This window comes from Topomyia yanbarensis, chromosome 2 (assembly GCF_030247195.1).
Source record: "Topomyia yanbarensis strain Yona2022 chromosome 2, ASM3024719v1, whole genome shotgun sequence".
Lineage (NCBI taxonomy): Eukaryota > Metazoa > Arthropoda > Insecta > Diptera > Culicidae > Topomyia > Topomyia yanbarensis.
In genome coordinates, this window is record NC_080671.1 from 104,438,586 (window position 1) to 104,455,686 (window position 17,101).

At 38.1% G+C, this 17,101-nt stretch overlaps 1 protein-coding gene across 2 annotated transcripts in view; it reads right to left on the minus strand.

Annotated features, from left to right (window-relative positions):
* Positions 1–12,480: 12,480 nt before the first annotated feature.
* The window catches only part of LOC131679063 (structural maintenance of chromosomes protein 4), a 31,655-nt gene continuing 27,034 nt past the window's right edge, over positions 12,481–17,101 (minus strand). For both annotated transcript variants that reach the window (XM_058959616.1, XM_058959617.1), the window contains 2 exons: positions 13,016–13,615; positions 12,481–12,942 (listed from right to left, as the gene is read on the minus strand). In XM_058959616.1, coding sequence (XP_058815599.1) covers positions 12,613–12,942; positions 13,016–13,615 — 930 coding nt within the window. In that variant the 3' untranslated portion in view covers positions 12,481–12,612. The remainder of the gene's footprint in view (positions 12,943–13,015; positions 13,616–17,101) is intronic.

Genomic DNA, 17,101 nt, shown 5'->3' on the forward strand with positions numbered 1-17,101 from the left:
ACGACTTGACGTGTTAGCTCCTGTTAGGTTGAAACTGATCACTAAACAAGTCTGATTGAAAATGGTCTGAGTGTATCTCTACTTTTCGTAGCACCTGCACCCCGCCCTCCAGCAGTTCTCCAGCAGTTCCGGGGACCAACAAATTCTAATCCATTGCATACATTCGATACACCGAATCAATTAAATTACTAACATCCTGTTATGTGCTTACTCACTGATCGGCATCGTGTTGTAACTTAAGAAATGGTTGTGAACAACTCCCACCTTGGGCACTTCGACAAGAATGAATTTCACATTTTCGGCCCATATTGTTTGTTTTGCTTTGCATGAGATTAAAAAGACCGTAACGTTTTCGGGTGAGTGCGGAAACTAAGTAACGCATTTAGCTCTGTGTCAAAATCTCTTCACTAACGCCACCGATTTGTAATTAAAATCGACCGTTTTTTTACTACGAGTGATGAAAATTCATCTCGTGTTACGTCTTATTTGTCTGTGATATCGGGCTGGTGCAACTGACACTGAAAATATTTTTTGAGTGGGGCTAGATCACACGATGAATAATTTATGAGACTAGAAATCTTACCCTCTCAGGTCACGATTCAATCAATTATAAATAAACCTCGTATTGAAAATAATTTTTGTGTTTTCACAAAACTAGTTCACGCAAAAAAGATGACATTATACTCAAATGGTTAGTAGGTGGTTGTGTCTGAAAATGTTTAATATTTTTATGATTCTAATTCATAACTCGATGAAACATTGATTTGCATTAACTTTATTGATTAAAACAGTCACGAATTGAACAACGTGCAACGATTTTCGTAAATTCTCGTCGTGTTATCGTGATATTTTAGTCTTGAGCTTACCGTTGGATTTTTTGCACAGAGTCACGTGTCTTATAGTTTTCTAAATTATTTCACGGACATGAATTGTGGCTAGGTAATGTATTTTGCTCAGCGCAGTTTCATTTAATTCCGAACATTTCTCTGAATTTTAACAAAGGAATAACAGGATTACAGGTCCTAGTAATGTCTTTGTATCTAATGCTCGTGCCTATGAGACTGGTTGCTAGCAGTTGTACACAATAGCTCACATAGAAATTTCAAAACCAAAAAGCAGAGCGAATAATCCATGAATAATAGTCAGAGTTCCTTGTAATTGTTTACGTAAGTATAATAAGATTATGTGGAAAATTAATTACTTCATGAATTACATCATGAAGAGTTTCACGAACTCGACTGGTGAACCGTGTGTAGCATGTTAGGAATTAAGAATCGGTTAAAAAATCAATGAATAATGCACTGCGTTCCAGTGAAATTGATTACGTGCAAAGATTAGGATCAGGCACATAATCGTAAATTTCACGCACATATATCTTGAAAGTGGAAGTGTTTTTTTAATTTGTGGACCATTTCACGCACACGAATGGTGAACTGAAACTTATATGCTCACAATCATAATCAGTTGACGAAGCAAGAATGGATCTTTGAATTATATAACGAGTGTCGTGTAATGGTTTTCGAGAAAATATCAAGATTATTTTAATTTTGTAATCCAATTGACGACCACTAATACCAAAGAATGATCTAGATGTGATAAATCATCAATCAGTTAACGTCGTATATTCGGTCCATAGACAATGTTCCTAGATTTGTGGGTAAAATTATGAGTCAACAATTTTAGAGTTCGCGAATCGTCGGCGCGGGAAAAATGCATCGGCGGCGCGCCGCCGATCTACCGTTCGGCGTCGGCGTACGTTAAAAATTACCGGCGGCGGCGGCGTGGCGCGGCGGCGCACAGGTCTAATTTTAATTTGAAATGATTTTTATTCTAAACTTGTAAAATACTGATTTGTTATACTTTTTGAGTAGTTCGGTTTTTGGGTACAAAAACTTCAAAAACCGAAATATGACTTCACCTTAATATTTACGAAACTTCGTAAAGTGTCTATTTTTTAAAAAACAAATAAATCTGATATTTGAGCAAGAGTAATAAATTACAAGCGAGTTTTTATTTTCCTTTAGAGTGGGATGTGCCAAATTTACTTTTAAGAGTTTGTTTATTTTCAATACAGTTTTTTGAGAAACTAGTTGGCAATGATTTCAAATTATTTTAAGCTAAAATTCGCAATATTTTTTTTATTGTTCAATATTCCAACGTGTTAAAATGGATGAAACTTTTTGTATATTGATAAAGCACTGAAATAAACAATTTTAGCAGCTTTAAAGGTTTTCACAATCTTTTATTTTAGTTGGACACAAATTATACGAATTTTGATTACTCGAATTTTACAGTACTTTGAAATACTTTGTATAATACCAATTAACATCTATTTAACAATGAGTACCTTTCCAGAATTAGTTTAAACAAACATTTGAATGAAAAACATTGACATCAATAACTTAATGTGGGTGAACATGCAGGTTATCAAAGCCACCCCGGAATGCGAAAACGGACTTCAACTTGAAATCATTTTTGGAAAATTAACTGTAAGCGGTCAATTTTAGGTAAAACCATTCAACCTTGTTCTCCATGCATCAGTACATGGTTTAAAAATACTAAACTTGAAAAAAAATGTGTTGCGTTTAAAAATATGTAATCATTACTTCGAAAAGTGATCAATGTCACCACGGTTTACGGTAACAAAATTTAAGATTAGACTTCTGGGCAACTTTCTTTTTACAACATTTTATTCGCATCTTGGAAAAATTTTGAGATACAAGCGTTTTACGAAATTTAAATTTAATTTTTAAATCAATGAATGTTATGTTATTGAATTGTAAGATGAAGAAAATGAAATTCAATGTCAATCTTGTAATGTCAGAATCACGAGCAGTAGCACGCAAAGATATTCCTATTTGCATCGGAGCAATTACTCGACGAATATTATATTCATCACGTTTTTGTGTCTTTCGTTTCTGTAATTATGAACCATTGTGCCAAAAAAGAGTAAATAATAATAATAAAAATAAATTTCAATTTGATTAATAAACATTTTCTTAGCAAAAAAAGCGGTCGGATTTACCCCAATGTTTAGAGGTCGGATTTGCCCCACCGCGTCATTTTTTTATTACGATGCAATTAAAAAAAATATGAAAAAGTTGGACTAAATTCATCTATGCACTTTGTGGGACTTTAATCAAAGAATTTAAATTCACTTACATTTTTTATACAATCACTTGCATAATAAGAAATATCCTGTAGTCAATGATGCACAAAAATCAAATCTAACGTTGTAAAAACACTTTTACTGTCGTTTGAGCATCTCAATGAGGACTAATAAAATGCTGTCATACCACCATTATGATTATTTTCGATGCTCTACTCGACATCATTGATATTAGTTCGATTTTCGATAACAGAGGGGGGGGGGGGTCGGGCTTACCCAACGGTCGGATTTGCCCCACCTTACCCTAATTATTATTTTGAAGAATTTTCTTTCGATTTTTTTGTAGTTTGTATTTGCCAAGATTTATAGCTAATTCAAATACTAGATAATCTATATTTATAACATTATTGTGATTTATGTACTTGATGAATCTAAAAATTTATTTTTGGACCTTGTAGTTTTGATTGTCGTCCTATGTTGCTCAATACTGGTCTTAAAGCTTCAAACCACCGCTTTTTTATTATTCGAGTTAGTTAATGTATCGAGATTCTGGGTGAATAAAATATAATAAAATTATTCATAGTCGATGTTAATTCAGCAGTACGTACAGCGAATGGTGTAAGTATGGGCGACAGACATCGTATTCTGGAGGACATACAAGTATTTAGGAGAATTACTTTCTGGATGATATAGAATGATCGTGCAGAATGTTGCAAAATCAGATTTGAAAATTTCCGTACAAAGCGAAAAAAACTCCTAAAATCTTTAGCGATGTAGTTGTTTGTAGCCACATAATCAATGTAGTTCCGTCAATGAAACCGACGTCTATTGATGTTGTTTTCTGCAGGTTTAGCTTAACCCCCGATACAATATCGAAACGACGGAACAGTTTCTCATTTCTACGATTTGTCACTGTGATCATTATAATATCATCGGTGTAGTTCGTCGTCGCATACTCTCCCAAGTCTGCTTATTATTGGATATATGAATATGACAAATAGATGCATATTGAACGGGTCCCCTTGTCGTGCAATCTGGAATGGAGTAGATAGATGACCGTTCACGAGTAGGCGAAATGAAGATAAATCTTTTTCGGCTGACCCGCTTGAAGGCATGATCGAGGTCAAATGAATTGAGTTTGCCTTTTTGTAGTCGTGCTCTTAGCTGTGCGATTCTATCTTTGATAGCAAGAGTAACTTGGAATATATTCCGCTCAGTGTTTGGGCCTTTTTGTGTGATTCATTTAAAATACGATGGGTTTTCATCGCTTCATCTAGTCTTCCTTTCAGTATGCGAGAGGTTTTTATAATAGCAATTAAAAAGCGATAACTCTCTACGAATGCTGTTCGGGCCGGGAGACATTTTGGAGGCACTCGACTAGGAAGATTTCATTGGTGGCTATTTCGTTCATACAGATTGAATTGGTGTCGTCATCTTCTGGAACGATCCTGTCACACTATAGATCGTCGTTTTCCTGTATCTCTTCTTTGTTTACATACAATGAAGAAAAATATTGGAATATGTGTTTCTCGTTTTCTGTAGGGTGTTCGATGAGCTCGTTTCTTTTATTCCTAATTTTTGTAATAATTGTTCTCTTTCTTCTTTGCTCGTAAAAATATACAGTTAACTTTCTCTATGTCGATATTCTCTATCTCGATATCTCTCTCTATCTAGATTATTTCGAAGTCCCTTCAGATTGCTTGTGAAAAATCCTCCGTATCTCGATATTTTCTCTATCCCGATATCTCCCTATCTCGATGTACCTAGCTTCAGATTTGCCTGCAATTTTCTCTCTCTATGTCGATGTGATCTTTTTTTCTGTCGGAACATCACAAAATAGATGTATAATAGAATGAAAATTGATGATTGATGCGTTTAGTCCGTTAACTATCTGCCTGATTGTGTATTGATATGTATGATTAGTAGTGGTAGAGTTAACAGATCCTTATCTGAACTTAATAATGAACATATTTTCTAAATAGGGGACACAGATATTGCACGAAACTAGGGTTTGGTATATTAATCTTGATCTATTATAGCTTCACCGCAAAAACTTGCTATTGTTAGACATGAGGATTAACGTGCTTTGTAGGAAATTTCACACTGCTTTAAATGTTTAATACAAGTTGAAAATAGTTTGTAGCATGCTTTAAAAATTAATATTCATTTGATCGATTTTGTAGATGAGAAGAGAGCCACTTTCAGTGAAATATATTTAATCTCCAGAAAAGCGAATGATTTCCTTGCAAAACTAATTCTCATTCAGAAATCTAAAACAATGAAGATTAAGAAATATTGCCCTTATATGGTAATTAGCTTATTTTCACCATGTTTCTATGACCACTACTCATTTGAAGCCCTTGGTTAGAGTAGCGTCTGCCATCTTTGTGCAACACTGTGGCTGAAATGGTAATGGGAATAGTTCTTAGTAACGAAGCTGATGCATATTTATACGCATTCCATCGATTGCAGACAGCAGTAATTAATGAAATTTTGCACCCCTACCCTTCATAATACGGCTAAAATTGACCTTTCACCCTAATAGCTATGAAATAGAAAATATTTAGTGCTGAAATGAAATCTTTGATCATTTAGTGAAAATATTACCAAACTTATACGAAACACTCTGAGATGTCTACGAATTTTCGTACATTATGCGAATGATTTTTAAGGTCATTTTTGCGTACTGCTCCCGAAACTAACATTTCCATCATTCGCGTAAACGAGTTAAGCGAAATATGCAACTACATTTATTTTTCGAGATTAGAAAAAATCCCTTTTTGAAATATTTCGGGAACATTCGGGAACATTTCGGGAAAATCGTCAAGTGTCTTCAGCAAAAAATCTTTTTTCTACCCAATATAGTCAAAAAAATGCATCCGCATGCAAAAATAAGCAAACCACAGCTTACTTCTCACATTCAGGGAAATTGAAAATATATAGGGTGATGAGCCTATTTTCACCATACTAAGCAAGGTGCCTCACTAATTCGATAATTTCTTGCCTTACAATCAATAGAATGCGTAAAAATTGACATCAACCGCTTTGCTTCGTTGTTAAGAACCAATATAATAACACAAATGCGTTGAGAACAGTAAAATTCTCGTGTTTGATCACAATGAAAACTCGAATCGAGTGCCCCTATTGTTGCGCTACCATTTGACTCAATGCGTTGAACAAAGATGGCAGACACTGCTCTAACCAACGGCTTCAAATGGGTAGGGTGATAATAGAAACATGTCGCAAATAGGCTCATCACCCTAATAAATTCCGACACTACAGTACTCGAACGAAATTTCCATGGTCAAAACAATTTCGACTCCAATGTTGCACATTTATTGGCTGTGGCGCATAAAAATGCGAGACAAATGTTTCCTCCTGACGCACATTTTACGCCGCCTTCTATTATTACCCCCTAAGGGCATGTTCAGGAGCGCTTTATTTTATATAGGAGTTTCAAAGTAGAACTGGAACTGAAACATTCACATCACCAGCAGAGCGTTTTGTTTTATAATTTCGAACAGTTTTGTTTCAAAATTTAAAACTGTTATACGACGCCGTTCTATTTGTTGATGATTTTAAAACACGTTTAGAACTGTGTTTTAAATACATGCAAAGTTTTCAGCACAGACACTTAGACCCGATGGACTGGGGAAAAATAAATTTGAATGCAGTAACGGCATGGCGAGACATAAATTTTAAACTGAATAGAACACCCGCTAAAACTGCTGCTGGGGACAACATATTATAGAACTGTCAAAATTATGAATCTAAAACTGAAACACTCCTGAACATGCTCTAAGACGAGCATCTATCTTCGTTTCCCGGCATGCAGTATGATGTCCTTAAGGTACAGATATCCTGAAAAAATACCATTCTGTTCTATATCTCGATCTCTCCCTATGTCGGTGGTCCCTTCAATATCGACATAGAGAGAGTTAACTGTATATCGATATCGGCTCTCCAGCATACAAGGACGTATCCAGCTATATGGCAAGAAGAGTCCGGCCGTCACCTCCGAATCCAAATAAAAAAATTGAAATTTGTGCTCCTAAAACATGCGGTGAAGTTATTTAAAAATGGAACATACCTTTGCAGTTAAGAACTAAAGTTAGTATGGACATGTTTCCTCATAGCGGCTTAGTAGAAACCCTAAACTCGTAGTAATTTTTGGTTTTGTTATGTTGTGCAGTTCAGTTCTTTTGAAGAATTCGATGATCAAAAATGTTCAAAGCCCTAGAAAGATGTTTTTTTTAAATTGCCTTCAAGAAAATTTAGTATTTCAAGATGTCTATTTATCACAATCAAGGTAGCAAAATTTATTTCCAAAGCTTGTATTTTTACTTTGACATCAGACCGCAAATTTCAATGCACTTTGAAATCATCTGGCATCTAAATGAATTTTTTGATTTCCGAAAGTCATAAGAGTTCTTTTTAATCGAAAATATAGCGTCTCGAAATGTTTGTTCATCATTCACAAGAAAATTTTTTTTTCACATATTAAGCATTCTGCGTGCGTTGAAACTGAAGAAAAGCAAGCTGGCGCTACGAATGAACCCGACCCAAAGTTGCACCAACAAATGCAGAAGCAAATGAATTGTTTTTTGTTCGATCCCTTCACAGCATGGATGATCTCGAATGACTCGTGGTTTGCATCGTGTTTTCATCAAACGATTCTATTTTGATCATTTTTCCACGTTACAGGAAATACTTGGATAATCATTAATCGTTTATTGAATAGTCAGTTGGTGTCCACTAGATGGTTAATATCACTATTATCTAGCTCAGAACAAACCCAGTCTATAGGCCGTATGACATCCGTATTGATCCACTGAGTTCTTGCTCTCATGTCGTATGAAGTGACAAAAAAAGGGTGGGTAAAGTCTGATACATGACCGGAGTGTCGTGACTACACGTCGGGGTGTTAATTCAAATCTATTCTATATGATATTCAACTGAATCACGATTGCACGGGAAATATTCCAATTATTCTTTTAGATATTCGTGGTGGTTCTCAAAAGAAGCTTTGATTAAGGACATTATACATGCGAGCCACAACATAGCTGCTACGCCGCACACACCCCTCTCCCCTGCCTAACCATGTATCTGACATGAGCAAATATAAAAATGCGTTTTTCAACACACTAACCTTGCTGGTGTGCCACGAAACTGCTACTTAAGGAAGCTAGAACATTTTCCTATACAATCAATCCGAGTTTATGACGGAATGCCATCTGTAGCTCCTATTTTGTGCGAAAATATCACCCCTCTTCACTTGGGGTTTCTTTTCGAAACACTCTTATTTTTCTTCTTCTCGTTTTCATTGCACTTTTTCAAATGCACTTTATTCACACACCACTGCAAAAACACTCGCGAAACTATAATCGTTTACTAACAAAAAATTTCAAATTTTCTGCCAATGTGCAGATGACCAAAGGAAAATGTTTGGAAACTCTCATTTGTGCGTTTGAATTTTCACTTCAGGGCCCCTATTCTCAATGTCACGTCACTCAGTGACTAGAAGAAAATTTCCTTCTAGTCACCAAGTGACGTGACTGTGAGAATAAGGCCCCAGATTTCAGTTTTTCTCAATGTAAACAAGCGAGCCGGTGCCTAGCAACGTGGCTTCCACATATCTTCAGCTTAAGGCGTCTGTGTTGGTGGGCGATCTCCACGTAAATTGTCGAAAAATCCCATAGAAAATTCTAACACGTTAGTGCAGTAGCGAGGCTTGTCCAATTTGGCTCAAATTTGGAGCAGAAACTCCTGATGGTACTAGGAATCGACTCAGCGGTGGGTCGTTGTGAAGAAAAATGAACTTTTGATGCCACATGAACGGATCGCTTGCCAAACTATCAATTGATACAAACACTGAAAAAGTTTACAAGTAGTAGACAAAATACCGGTACCTATTGTTTGAAGTGCAAGTGCTATTATTTGAAGTGCAAGTGCAATTCACTACAAATAAACATAGTGGAATTAAATAGTAGGAATTAAATAGTAGAAACCTTTTGATCGGATTTTACCACCCTGATTAATCTAACGTCATCTGGAATCTCATCCCATAGTACAGTATTATAACATTGTGAGCTGGGTATGAAATTTAGCAGAGGTCTCATTGGGCATTAGAATACATCGTTTCTGCTTTGTTATACAAAGATCCAGACCGTTTTTACCTTTCTCGTATAGAAAAATCATACAATCATCGTTAAAATCGACTTTTTAGCGGAGACCCAGAGGTGCGATATCACATACCATTCAAATACAAAATCTCGTAAAATTGAGGTTGTCTAAAAAGGAGATGTTTATGAACATAGATCGACATTGTATTTTGGGTTATCTGTTGGACTAGCTTAGACTTTTAATATATAGTATCTCGACAATTTTGGCCCGGAGAACTAGATGCCAGCTTAGAATTGGATTCACGACAGCAGAAACGTGTTGTTGTGTTAAGTGCTCCGTGGAACAAAGAACACTGAACCGTTTTACGGAGAACAGTTGGCAAATTTCCTTAGTGTCGGTGCTAAAAGCTACATGTCATGGCATACAAGATGTTAGTAAACTTCAAGAACGCCTTAGGTTTAGATTGCAGAGAACAAATACCCTTATTCTTGTTCACGATTCGCATGAAAGCTGTTTACGATAGCAAAATCCAGCAAAGAACGAATCTCGCAAACAAGAATAAGGGCGACTAACACTAACATTCAAATATCATTTATTTATGAATATCATTTATGAACAGTTCGTTGGTTTTGGACTGGATAGGAGTATAAAACAGCACATAGCAATGAACCCTCCCGGCCTACTCGATACACCACTAGCGAAGCGTATTGCACCTACATGTACCGTACTTGTCGGATTAGTTTCTAGAACCATTTTTACCGAGTTGTTGACCATTCTGACAATATTCCCAGCCCACCGCAGCCGCAAATTTTCTCCAAGAAACTTTTGCAACTCATGGTTCATACACCGTCTCCACATTCCGCTTTCCATTTGCACTCCACCGTAGGTCGTTCGCAATAGCTTATGTTGGAATACACACGGAGCGCGTTGGTCCTTCGTTATGCTGACTTCGTGACTGTATAGAACAACTAGTTTTGTAGACGGTTAATTTGGTGAAGTAGCGTACTTTGTTCGACCGAAGGGTTTTTAGAAGGCCAAGTCTCTGAATTTCTCTGCTGCTGTCATTATTGGCGATCACCAGTGACCCCAAATACACAAACTTATCATCCACCTCTATATCGACACCATCAATCGATATACTCGGTGAGAGGCGCAATATTGCTTCCTCTTGCTGTCATGTATTTTGCCTTCGACACATTTGTGACTAGCTGAATTCGATTTGCTTAAACCTTCAGTCGGATGTATGTCTCCACCATCGTCTCAAGATTACGTGCCACAATATCAACGTCGTCAAAGCCAAAAAGCGGAACAGACTTCCGGAGAATTGTGTTCAACCTTGCTCTTCTTGTACCATCTTCCAAAGCAACATTCTACAGTGGTCGTAGCCCTTTCCGAGTTTCAACTTTGAAATATATAAACAGATGATGAATGCACGCCGTATTCGCGACGCGGTTCGTAGTGGCGTGTGCACAAGTAAAACCTGCTTGATATTGATCTACGAACTCCCTTGCTAAGGGTGCTAGGCGACGACAAAGAAATTGGAAGAACATGCAAGGCGTTCAGCAATATATTTGCGTGGTGCTGGCAGCAATCCAGCAAATCACCCTTATTCTAAATGGGCCATACTATTCCGTGGATCCAATCCTCTGGTGAAATCTCCTCCTTTCAGATCTTCGAAATCACCCAGTGGAGTGTCAATGTCCCTCGTCCGTGTTAGAGCAGCTCATATGACAGTTGATCATTGCCAGCGTCTTTATTATTTCTCAGGTGGATCCGATGTTGGTTATCTGTCGTTGACTGGGTGCATTCCCGGGTATATTCGTGCGTTACTCTCGTCGTATACTACTTCGACATTTGGATCACCTTACACTCGTTCATAAGAAGTCTTCCATTGGCGTCTTTGCACATGCCAGCTTGTGGCACATAGCCTTTGCGCGAGAGATTCACTTTCTCGTAGAATTTCCGTGTCATAAACGCGGCACAGCTGCACGATCGCCTTGTTATCCCGGTCTATAGGCGTTTTTCTCATCGGAAAATCAAGTTTTGTCTACTTTTCGTACAGTGAATTTAAATGTGAATTTGCTTATATAGTTTTCTTATAGCACATTTTTGGAGTAGAGCAGGTCTGATCAGCATTCAGCCCTACCCAACAAATGCGTGCCCCCCTCAATACAAGTTTAAACTAGGACGGATCAGCGCATGGGCGCCATATACCTTTTTCAATATGAATAGATTCATTATCATTGTTATTATTACTGCTTTTTATGCATTCTTACCTTTCCATTTCCATAATTTACCTTGTCGCTGAAATAATGCACCTATTTGTCAGTATTCCTTTGTGTATTTCTTTTTTCCTTGATCCTAAGATTTTAGTCATCTAGTTTTCTTTTTCTGTTTTCCATAAATTATGCTATTGTAGATCATACAACTTCTTTTTTAAGATTTCCTTGTTTGGGTTTCAATTTCTGCTTTCTTTTTCTCATCCTTCGTTTTCTACCTTGTGTTATTTGTTGTTTTTCAGTGAATTCAGAAGTCCCCGAAGTTTGTGTACTATATTTCATCACCTTTGGTTATATATTTCTTTGTTTTTACTCAGCGTTTCTACTTCTCCAAGGATAAAAAATACTAAAATGATATAGAGATACATTGGTGATATGAACGTATAGTAGCATGTATGTTGGTCACACAGTATGGTTCAACAGATATGAAACGGGAACATGGTTAGCCAGGTTTTGAGATATGTTCGCCAACTTGGACATCATTCAAGGCTTTTAACTATGTTATAATTAGTGTTAAACTAGTATTAGTTGAAGATAAATTATTCCTCAAGTATATTCAGTCTGATTCATGTTATATTACTTGATGATATTTGCAATACTGTCAAGCCCATCATCCTAAGGGAGAACGTGCTTTATTTTTATATTCTGAAGAATCTATTTAAAGCAACCGATTCTGAAGAACCAGCAAGAAATGCTAGACAGAGAATGCTAGAATAAAGGTTGCTTATGGTAGTATGTAACAGATGTTGTGATACTGCCGGCACCCGTCTCGATTGACCATTGACCCAACAAATCTAATTTTAGAGATCAACCGGTAAACGCATTCACTCTCAGCTAGTTGTGCGGCATTCCTACTTTCACTGCCCTTTTAGAAGCGCGACGACATAAGTGTGGGTTCAAGGCAGTCTCAGTTTCACGATTCCGCATTTCAAAGGAAACTTCTTTTCTTGTAATAGCAAAAATAGCTGCTGGGTTTCACATACAAAAAGTACTTGTTATGGTAGATATGTCAAAAATATTGTCTAACAGCTAGAAACGGTTAATGTAATCAGAATCGTCAAATGAAATTAAATACACACAAATCGACACAATAATCTACTTTTAATTAGCATCAACCGACACCTCCATCGGCTGGGACATAGCAATCGACGGTTGCTCCGCCGTAGTATCCTTTTGATAATCGTCCTTTTTACTTGCGTCGCCGCCTCCGGACTGATCGATACTGATTTCCGACTGTAAGCTCAGATTGGGATTGAAGGTGAACGACTGCTGCTGTTGCGATGCGGAATGGTGGAACTTCGGAGGATCATTTTTGATCGTTACTGAGTTGGTGCAGTCAGTCACCTTATAAATACCGACCAGGTAGTCCGACAGTTCGAACATATTGGAGCGAAGTGATATGATTATAAACTGAGCGTTTTTCGTTCGTTCCTGTGAAAATCAAAAAAACATTTCGTTAATAAGATCCGTCAGAGCAGCACAGCATTTCTTGGGCGATAATTACCTTGATATAATGTGCCACAATGGACACGTTTTTGAAATCCAACGCAGCATCAATTTCGTCCATTACGTATAGCGGAGATGGTTTATAGTAATGCAGTGCAAAAACAAGAGCCAACGATGAGAGAGTTTTCTCACCTCCGGACAGATTGGAGATCATCTTCCACGATTTCTTAGGCGGTCGAACGCTAAACACAATACCCTCGTTGAAGGGATCCATGGAATCAACCAGTTCCAGTTCAGCATCCCCACCAAGCGTGATCATCTGGTACATCTCCTTCAGCTTCTTAGTAATGATGTGGAAACCCTGCATAAACTCGGTGAACCGCTTCTTTCGCACATCGTCATACAACTGCCGCATTTCATTACGCTTGGCGGTGATCTCCTCCAGAATTGCCACCCGCTGCAGATAGGCTTCCTGTTTCTTAAGGAACTCCTCAATGACGGACAGATTTGGTTTGCTCGAATTGAGCTTTTCCTCTTGAATGGAGATTTGGTACTGCAGGTCGGCTAATTTGTAGCTGTCCAGTTCCTCCTCGGTGTACTCTCGCAGCGGTTCGGGTGTCGGTTCACCGGGGATTGCGTGTAGCTTGAGAGGTTTCAACTGAAAAATAATAGAGCGCGATATGTTTAATATGATGACAAAATCTACAAACTTTTTATTATTAACTTAATTTATTATTAACTTTGGACATGTTTAGGTGTCACCTAACTTTTGAATCAGAATAATTTTATGGAACTGCAAAACAATTAATATGAAAGGTTTGATTTTTTTTTCGAGAGTTGTCCTACTGGAGCTGTAGAGCTAGGTTCTCGGAAGGGCTCCCCGTCAGAATCACATACCACAATTTGCAGACGAGACAGGTAATGTCGCCCACTAAAACACTGCTTTAGGCCAATTGTAGCGGGCTGTGATTCTGAATGTGATATTCATTGTACGGTTCAGGTATGTACGGGCGTAGGGACTCGCGATCGCGTGTATCATCGCGAAGAGCTCGGGCATTTGTAGTCAATGTGTTCGATCGCGTGTACGTTTGTATATCGCGTGTGTTAACGTGTATGTAACTTCGCGTGTATAAATTCTATTTTATAACCGTGTGCCTTTCGCATATTCGCGTGTGTTCTTGGATAATCGCGCGCGGACCGTGAGTCTAATACTTTATTTTTTGGTGTACTGCTAAGATGCTAAAAGAGTGTGAGATCTTTCATATAACTAGAGTGCCCAGTGATGTCGCCATGGAACGTATTGTCTGGTGGATATGTGCTTTATTTTTTGATTGGTCCTACTGAATGTATGGATCTAAGTTATTAGGACAGAGAGAAATGGTTTCCGGACGAGACAGATTCATGAGCGCGCGAAAAAGGACGTTTGTAGGTTCGTGTTTGAGACAGCGTTTGAAACTTCGTGAGTGCTAAAACGTTCTCCTTATTACCGGGGTGTTATTAAGTTTGCGCGATCGCGAACGTAAGTGTGCGTTGTTAATCGCGAAGGGCTTAAGCGTTCGTACGTTAACGTGTTTGTCACGTGTGCTCGCGTTCATGTGACTTCGCGTGTACAAGACTGGATTTTGTAACCGAGTGGCATTTCCTATATACGCGTGCGTTCTTGGATGGTCACGCGGACCTTCATTCTGATAGTTTTTGGTGTACAATTCACTTTTTGACAGGGAGTAAGTTACCCCATATCACTAGAGTCCTCGGTCATGTCGTCATGTAACGTGGTGTCCAGTGGATATGAGAGCTTTCTTTTTTTAATTGATCCAATTGAAGGCAGATATCAAGGATGGAAACGTCTGGAAGTGACCGATTCAGGATCGTGCAATTGCGGGAGTTTTTAGGTTCACGCTTGAGACCGCGTTTGAAAATTTATAGGAGCTGAGACATTCACTTTATCATTGGGATGCCATCATGTTTACTAGATCGCGGGTGTAGATGCCGGGGATGATCGCGAAGGGCTCAAGCATTTGTATATTAACGTGTTTGTCACGTGTATGTGTCTTCGCGTGTATAACTTCGATTTTATAATGACGTAGTGTGTAGTTTTGTTTGATCGCGCGGATCGTGAATCTGAAGCTTAATTTTTAGTGTATGGTCCAGATGGTAGTACGTTTCCCTATGCGGAAACTTGAGTTCCAGGTCATGTCACCATGGAACGTGTTATTTAGTGAATATGAGCGTCACTTTTTTGATTGGTTCAACTGAAGACATTAGTCCAGACTGGTAAAACTTTCGGACGTGACCGTTTCATGATCGCGCGAGTGGTGGGTTAATGTTTGAGACCGCGTTTGAAAATTTAAAGATGCCACGTTTACTTAACTACCGGGGTGTTTTCATGTAGGCGTAAGTATATGTGGATTATTGCAATTACATGGTCGCGTTTGTGGCCAGGTTTGTGTTATTGGGAAGGCCACGAGCGTTTGTACCTATATGAGTATAGATAGCGTATAGTAGAGATATACTAATAAAAGGAATCATAATATGCCGAATAAAGAAAAAAAGATGCAAAGAGCTTGACTAGAAGTGTGTAAATTGAACAATACTATTTTGGTATACATAAATAATGGAAAATAAAACTAATAGTTGTATAAAAGAAACTAACTAATAGTTGTATAAAAGAAACAGACTAATGAAGTAGAATAGAAAAACATATGGAACATGCAATCAAACTCGTCTAAATGCAACAAATAATGTATATTTATCATTAACGATAATTGCATGCTGTTAGACTTTCATCATGCTATGCTGGCCGGGAATGGATGACTCGCGTACGTCGGTAAATTTATTTTACCCTAATTTATCCAACCCGATTTTTCCGAATGAATAGAACCAAATGCTTAGATTGATCACCAGAAGTATTAGCCACTATTCTATCATATATGTCAGTTCTGCATCCATTCCCTGACCAAACTGTCACAAATACTCAGACGAATACATATATAGATAGATGGCATATAACAGTTGTACACTAGTACGAAAAACTACGATTATCACAAAGCTACAACTAATAGGTTTCTACTTATTCTGCTTTATTAAATTAATTTAATTATTAAATTAATTTAATTAGTATATGCATGATGACGAAGTCGATCGATAAATGGACACACAATGACTCCCTCCGTGAGCCCCGTCCACGAATACTACCAATAGAACTATATTTGCAAACATGGCACACAGCAAAAGTCAATCTACGTCGATCCGCCAGTCGGCCACGACACCGTGCATAGACCAGTGGTTTAGCGTTGGTATGCGCAGGTGCAGAGTATGAAGAAACGTATAACATGAAAAAGGCGCATAAGCCCTCTCGGTCTCCTCGATGCACCACTTTCGTGTGTGGTTCAAATTCTAGAAGAAAGTGGGTTCTTCCATATCGCCAGAGTTCCCAGTCATGTCGCTTTGGAACAGGTTGTCAAGTGGATATGAGCTTTATTTTTTGATTGATATAACTGAATGTATGTACTTAAGTCGCTAGAATGGAGGGTAAAGATTTCCGGACGTGCTCGGTTCATGATCGCGCGTGTTTGCAGGTTCGCGTTTGTAACTTCGTAGGTAAAGGGCGAACACGAAATTATTGCGACACCGAAAATGTCATGCCAATTTTCTTATAATGTTTAAAATCAAACCAAAATTTTAGGGTAGTTTTATACATATATTTACTTCAAAAATCAAAAGAAAAGTTAATCGATGGAGTCTTGAGTGTAAAATTGAACGCATTTTTGCTTGATGCCCTCCATCAAAGTCTTTACAGTGTCATCCGGTACCAGTTTCATAGTTTTTTCCCATTTTCTTAACATGTCCTTCTCGTCTTTGACTGTCTTCTTGCTCTTCCGAAGTTCCCGCTTCATCATTGCCCAGTACTGCTCCACCGGGCGCAGCTCCGGACAGTTTGGCGGATACATGTCCTTTAGAACAAAATGGACAGAATCGGCCTTATACCACTCCAGGACACTTTTAAAATAGTGGCATGATGCCAAATCTGGCCAAAATAGCGGAGCTTCGTCGTGCTGCTGCAAGAACGGCAAAAAGCGCTTCTCGAGGCACTCAGATTTGTAGATCTCGCCATTTACTGTGCCCTTTGTCACGCAAGGCTCAC